Consider the following 7546-nt stretch of genomic DNA (forward strand, 5'->3'; position numbering starts at 1 on the left):
GCGAGACACGCAGAGAGAAGATGCAGGGGAAAGAATCTCCATTCAGTAGGAAGCCAAGTGCATCAGTGTGTGAGAAATGAAGTCTGTCTGCAGCCCTGGTCCATTCTTGCTGGTTCAAAAGGACTGTCCTGTTTTTGATCAAGTAACTTTACGTCAACAGGAAGGGGAAGATGTGAGGCAGAGAAGCATTAGAGGGAGGAAGCACTTAGAGCCTTTCTAGGGTGGAGTGAGATTTTTCTCATAAACTTCAGTCTCCCAGCATGTCGGTTTGTATAAGGTTAGAAAAACACAAAATTGATGCAGTCAACATAATGCTCAAACATTTCCTGCCTCTCTTACTAACAGTAGTGTAGAACAAATTGAAACTGGACGATGGTGCTAGGGCTCTAAGGACAGCCCACTGTAAAACTCTCAGCACGCAGGCTGGGCACTTGCTGTTCTTACTGGCTGGGCGTGCTCACAGGCACCTCCATTTTGGAGCACGGTCACCAGCATGCCAAGGCAGCTAGCCTTGCCCATTGGGTTAATTACTCTGACCCAAGCTCTTTTAAGTGAAGTCCAGCTTTATTAAACTCACAATTTATGGATTACAATGATGCCAGCTTCTTGTTCTCTGTATGGGCGCCCAGTGGGCGAATAGCTGTGTGGATAGAAAAGATAACATGGTAATGGAGAGCAGGGCTTTGGAGCTGTGCTCTGGCTCCGCTCCAGCTCCAGGCAAAAACCTGCAGCTCCACTGCTCTGGAGCTGCTCCATGCTCCAGCTCCGGTTCCGCTCCAAAGCCCTGATGGAGAGCATAACCATCAACCTCTGTACCCATCCCATTCGCTCTTCTCCCTAAGACATAGTCTGCCCTGCAGGCAGGTGCAGCTCTCATGTTATGTGCATGTCGGTGCACATGCTCTGGATTATTAGGAAGAACTTTCTGTTAAAGTGCACCTGTTTCCCTTTCATCTTGAGAGCTAGCCACATACGTGTAACTATATGTGTCATTCAGATTTTATCACTAGTCAAACATCAGTACAAAACAGTAAACCAATAATTGTTACCACTGAGGCCAGTCTGTCTTTTTTTTTTTTTTTTTAAACTCTGTTTGGACAAGAACACAAGAGACTGGACTGCTTGCTCCGTTACTCATGTACTTAGCATGTTGCTCTGTGTTCAGGGTTCACAGCGCTGCAGGAGACAGTTCAAATCCTTTCGGGCTAATGCTAGTTGTCAGTGTCCCTTTTCAATGCCTCAACGTGCAGTTTTTAGATCGATGTCACCTGTGTTCAGAAAAGTTTTTAAAGCCAAAGCTGACACCTATCCGTGTAGCAGCTCCTTCAGCCAAACTGACGACAGTGCTTGGGAATGGCACCAGTTTGGGTAGAAGCCTATAAAACAGTGATCTGACCGTAGGCTCTCGACACCTAGCGTGCGTGTGTCAGTGAGATGGCGGTGCGTTTGGCTGTAGAGACGAGGAATAGATGCTGCTTTGTTTCCAAACCTTTCTAACTCTGCAGCTGTTGCTTTATAAAACATTGTCTGCAGTTGGCAGAGTGTGTGTGAAGCCCCATGGAAAAGAATGCCTCACTGCTCTTTGCTCCATTGCTTCCACTGGCGCAGGTTGGCCATATCTTTTCTTATGTTTATTTTTGGTCACTGTTTTAAGTATTTTATTGTCACCTGGAGTCCCTCACCAGGGGGCTGTGTGTGTTTAGTGGCTGCGCACCAGTCAGGGGCGGCTCCAGGCACCAGCGCTCCAAGCGTGTACCTGGGGCGGCTGGCCGTGGGGGGCGGCCTGCCGCTCGCCATGAGGGTGGCAGTCAGGCTGCCTTTGGCGGCATGCCTGCGGGAAGTCTGCTGGTCCCGCAGTTTCGGTGGTGGGTATGCCATAGGCGTGTGGCTGGCGGACCTCCCGCAGGCACGCCACTGAATCTGCCTTACCAGCACCTCCCGCAGGGACGCTGCTGAAAGCCGCCTGACTGCCGTGGGGCAAAATACTTAGAGCCACCTCTGGCACCAGTGCCCTTCATTGAACGGCATTTGGTCTGTTCAGGTGCATCTCTAGGCCCCAGGGACACTGAAGGACAAAAGAGAGTGTGAGTTTTGTTGCCAGTAATAGCTAACGGGGATTCTCCATTAGCCCAAATAGTAGAAGCCTGTGGGCTGTTGGGAGCTGATGGTCCTCAGGTTTGTTCCTCATGCACATGCATGATATGGTGTGACAGTGGAGTTATAGCATAGCTGCTGATTTGTTACATCTTATGGGCAACTGGCATTCACCATTGTGCCTAGACTACTTCTGGGATAGCATGGCCCAGTGCTGAGTCCTTTAGGTACTCATGTAAGTTATGTTCATCTCAGGTACTTATTGTAAACGTGCCATCCCCAGACGAGTAGTGATGAGTGGAACATGAGTCTTCTGTCTGAATGACTCAAGCCGATTCATATCAGGCTTACCACCTCCAAGGGTATGGCTGCACTGCAGTAAAACCTCTAATGGCTGGCCTGTGTCAGCTGATACGGGCTGCGGGGCTATAAAATTTCAGTGTAGACGTTCAAGCTTGGGCTAGCTCTGGGACCCGCAAGGTGGTGGTGGGGGTCCTAGAGCCTGGGCGCCAGCCTGAGGCTGAATGTTTGCACTGTAGTTTTATAGCCCCACAGCCCAAGCCCCACACAGGCCAGCTGCAGGAGTTAAATTACAATGTAGATAATACCCCTAGCTGAAGAGCAGCCACAAAAGCTGCATCAGCTGGTCTGTCAGTGCTCATTAACTCATTCTCTGCATTTTCCCACAGCACCTATTGTTCTCCAGTGATGTTCCGATTAACCCTTTGACACTGGGACTTTGGCTTTCTGGTGCCCGGTAGCACTGTGGTAGTGCTGTAATGCTGCATTGATAGTCAGGACCTCTCACATTTGTATCTAAGCCCCTGGGAGCGGCTTGTACTGCCAGGTACATAGCAAGAGTGTTTTATTGGGTCACAGTGGAACTGTTTGGGATCTAAAGGCTACAAGGCAGACTGGATGCTGGAGGGGTGGTAGCCATTTCTTTTGAGCACTTCCAGTGGTTCTGCTGAGGGTAGTCTCAGTAGTCTCTGCTTTCAAGAAGCTGCTTGTACCCACTCTCTACAGCAAGCACCTGGAGTCAGGAGATGGGTACAGTCAAGTCTCAAATAATCATATGGTTACTGTGATCAGAAGTGGATTAAGATTTACTGGGGCCCTGGACACAAAGAACTCTCTCCCCTTCCGCCACTCTCCCCCCGTAAGACCCCCCCCCCCATGGGGCCCTAAGAGGCATGCTGCAGGGAGGGCAGAGACATGGGCCGGGGGCTGCTCTTGGGCCCCTGTCCAGGGCTCCCCACAGCAAACCGGACTCCCTGGGCAGCTCTTACCATGGCTCAGATCCGGCTTCTGTCCTGGGCAGGGGGGTGGGGCTGGGGGAAGAGGAGCAGGGGCGGGGCCACTAGTGCTGGAACTGGCGCCCCCCCCCACCTCTACCCAGGTTCCGGTGCTCCTGTGATGGCCCCCAAATTGGCCAGAGCCCCTGGGCATAGGTCCATGCATTAATCCACCACTGAGTTGGATGCAGCTTGGGTTGGGAGGGCAGCTGGGAGCCAGGGGAGGTAAAGATCAGTTGGATCAGGCTATGTGGGGAAGGTGCATTGAATTTGGTGGAGCTGGTATTAAATCATAATGGAAGACTTTACTTAACTTTCCCCTGGGAAAGCTTTTTCTGCCTTATGTTGCCATTTCTCATTGCTGTAAAAGGCTGATTTTACGCAGGGATTGCTTCTGCAGAGGCCCTGTGTTGACTGTTTTGCTTCATGCTTCTCTGTCTGGAGTTGTATTCCCGTGGGAAAGAGGAGCTTTTCTGCAGCTAGTTTTTTAAACCTATGCGATAGGAGAATGTGTGGCTGAGAGTTGGCTACACAAGTATGATTAATCACTTGGGCTCTCACAGCCTTCAAGGGCGAAAAGCTTCTTCTGAGCTCTTAGCCCAGCTTTCTGTTATGTTTGCTCTGTTAGTGGCAGGCTGCTGGGGGGCAGGGAGGAGGGTCCTTGCAAAAGTTAGTAGCAGTCAGTGAAAATGTGGAGAGTTAGTAACCTTTAATGTTCTGTATGGCTGACCCTGCTATTGGGATATAGGAGGAGGAGATGCATTATTTTCAGTTGAGTTCTGCTTGGCTTGCATACAGTAAACAGCTACCAGTTAATGAGCTGACTATGCAGCTTGGGTGTACTTGCTCTGAGAGCCTTTGTACCCACCTTAACGCTACTGATTAATAAGAGATAAAGGGAGTGAGTGTTGTCAGTTGAAGTTGAAAGTGGCTCAGCATTTGACTGTTCCATGAGGCCCACATTTGGAATTTTTAGGGTTAGGGGAACTCTAAGGAAAGAACTCTAAGGCATTTGACACTCCCTTGTATATTAATTTTGGTGTCCATTCTGTTCTCTCACCAAAAATGTTAAGAGAGAATTAAGGTTGAGAGTACATCTCAGTAACTTAAGGGTTAACATAATCACAGGGATGTTGTCATTCTCCCAAAATCTAGGAGTGGAGATGATGCTTAAAAGAAATCCTAACAAGTTAAGGTAAGAACTGCACATTTAAGGGTTAGGCAACCTTTAACTGAAGCCTGCAGTGATGTCATGGAATAATCATACAATTCTGACTTGAGGCATTGATTCAGCTGGTTCGGCATTAGACTTTTCCCCTCTGGGTGTGATGCTGACTTGCCCCTCTGCAAAAAGCTGGGAAATATCTGTATTTCTGGACGAATAGCTGTGACAGAGTTTCCCACCTCACTACGTGAGGCGGGGTTAATTTCTTTCCTGGGACAGGGTCCTGGGGAAGGAGTCACATGGACTATAGGAATCTCTGGCTTGGTGGGAAGCAATGCTCAAGAACCCTCAGCATCTGAATGGAGTGGCCCTTGGAGATACTGTGGAGGACAGCAATCAGTCATTAACTTTTAATGACAGGCAGCTGAATGTGTGGAACCAGCATAACTGCAGCTTGAAACCAAGACACTGAGGTGTTAGCTCACTGTAATAAGAACTTGGCTGCCCAGTGCAGTACTGCAAATTGAGTCCTGGATGCTCTGGGCTAGAGGCAGGGGCTTCCCGTACTGTGGTCAGTGGACTAATAAATGCCGGCTTGTTTTGAGAAGGCCACCCTTTGTTGCTGCAAAACTTCTGCCGGTTGTATGGTTTCCCAAAAGGGGTAAGTCTCCAACAGGGCATAAAGTCCTTTGGACCCACTGGAGAAGCCACAGCAAGAAACGGAGTCGTGCAGCCAGAGCCCCAGTCTTGGTGTGGGCAGAGCCATGGGACTCTCCCTTGCAAAACGTGGAGGCCTAGGGCAGAGCACTAATGGGGTATGCTCCCAGAAAGAGAGGATAAAGGTCAGAGGCCTGGTAGGCCCTGGGGATCTACAGATAGCAATTTAATATGAAAGAAAAGTGCAGGTTATAGAGGTGCTGAAGCAGCTGTTACAGAGCAATAGCAGAGGTGGTACAACTAATTATTCTGCAAGTGCCAGAATACATTTACCTGGAGCTGTTCCCCCCCTCCTCCCCTCCGTTTTGTTTTTCCCTTAACAGTATTGAAGGAGAATATGTTCTAGTGGCTGGCGATGAAGTCACCTACAAGATGTGCTCTATTCCACCTAAGAATGAGAAGCTGCAGGCTGTAGACGTGGTCATTACTCACCTAGCACCTGGAACAAAACATGAGACCTGGTCAGGACATGTTATTAGTTCCTAAGTTACCCTGCATGGAGCTGTATCATTGAAGACACTCAACAATGACTTTCACGTGAGACTGACAAATGACTTGTGTGGGAAAATTTTGCATATTGTGTGGGAAAATTGTTAATAAGGTAGCGTTGGCCAAATTACCATTCTAACGATAGGCACGATACTTAAAAACAACATACAAACTCTAAAGGAAAAAAATAGCGTAAGGAAATTTCCATGCCGGGCTTGTCTGCTTTTGTGATCTGTGACCTGATTGATAGTGGCTGCCCAAAGGTGTTAGGAACTCTAACTAAAACAGATCGGAGTGATAGATTTTCTATCAAAATGGCAGCACTGAGGGACATAGCTTAGAGAACCAATATCTACCTGTAACATATTGTTCCCTTGGGCTAAATTTCTGTAAATGTGGTGAATGCTCAGGCAGCAGAATGTCAGCAGAATACTGCTAAAAAGTCTCTGCGTAAATGTACTCGAGAGAGAGAGAGAGAGACATTTAGTGCTGCAATTTCTTTTCTTCATAAGCTAAATAACAAGCACGCTGTACAAAGTCTTTATCTGACAGTTATCAGTTTTGACAGCACCTTCTGGTTAACTGTCAGGTGGAACAGTTGCAAATTGGCTCGCTGCAGGAGTGTGGAATTGTTAGCTTTATTAAATGTGGGTTGTTTGTGAATTTACTTCGTGTGCCTTGATGGGTGATTAGCAACAGATTTACTGGCCAGTAGTTACAAAAATAGGTTGCTTCACACTACACAGTGGAAAAGCAAGAGGTGGGAGTGGTTCACAGCCTCTGATGGTGCCTGAATTTAATGAAATCTTTAAACTGCCTTGATTTTTTTCATCTCTCCATGTTTGATAGTTAGTGTCTACCATGGTTCGTTAGCATTTACACATTCACGTCACTTATGAAAAAGCGAACTCTGCCATGTTCAGATCACTGTATATAAAATGCTGCATGAATTATTTAGTAGCTTGAGTTATAAAGCCTTGAGGTGGATTCTTCAGTCATGTTTTCCTGCAAAGCTTGCTCAGTGGTATATAGTGCTACCACCACCACCTAGAATCTCTTCTCCGCTTCTGTTGCTGCAGGCTTTCATGCAGACAAACTATTGTAACTGTTAATCTCTGCACCAGCTCTGATACTGCTTGTCCCCATAAGTTTTCCAAATGAAGCATTGTCTTTACCACCCTCCCCCCCCCCGAGTGAGCAGAAATTAAAATGGTTGGAATGAAACTCTCTTCGCTTAGTTACCTGGAATTTGCCTGTTCACTATAGTAACAATCAGTACTTGTGCTGTTGTGGAATTCATGAAGATGCTATTTTACAGAGAAAGGTGAAATGTCTCAAGCAATTTCAACCTACAGTGATTAAAAGAAAAGAAATGTGAAGGTTAATAACTACTGTGATGTTTTGTTTTACTTTTAATTCTTCTATATTGTACTAAATAGCTTGTAAACTACTTTGAGTTTTAAACCTGTATTTGTTGTGGGTTTAATATGCTGTAGATTGTAGATTAGCATACACTGCTTCCTTCACAATAAAAGTTTATTTCATAACTGATTGATAAGTTATCTTCAGCCTACTTACTCATGAACTCATGACCTGTTCTGTATTTAAGACTAGTACTAATTAAAAGTAGGGTGTGTGTGTGTGTGTGTGAGAGAGAGAGAGAGGGTGTGGTGAAGTTGTTTGCAATAATCACTTCTATGCAATATCAAATTATGGGTATTGGAAAATGAGTAACTTTACAGTTTCCTAGCTGTTCAGCACCTCTGGTGTATTTTATTAGACGACT

General features: G+C 46.7%; 1 protein-coding gene across 1 annotated transcript in view; it reads left to right on the top strand.

The window, feature by feature from the left end:
* Positions 1-7311, top strand: part of CARHSP1 (calcium regulated heat stable protein 1) — a 56704-nt gene extending 49393 nt beyond the window's left edge. The window contains exon 4 of the mRNA XM_050966507.1: positions 5595-7311. Within this exon, the coding sequence (XP_050822464.1) occupies positions 5595-5757 (163 nt within the window). The 3' untranslated portion in view covers positions 5758-7311. The remainder of the gene's footprint in view (positions 1-5594) is intronic.
* The last annotated feature ends 235 nt before the right edge of the window (positions 7312-7546 follow it).

This window comes from Gopherus flavomarginatus, chromosome 9 (genome assembly GCF_025201925.1).
Source record: "Gopherus flavomarginatus isolate rGopFla2 chromosome 9, rGopFla2.mat.asm, whole genome shotgun sequence".
NCBI classification, from domain to species: Eukaryota; Metazoa; Chordata; order Testudines; family Testudinidae; genus Gopherus; species Gopherus flavomarginatus.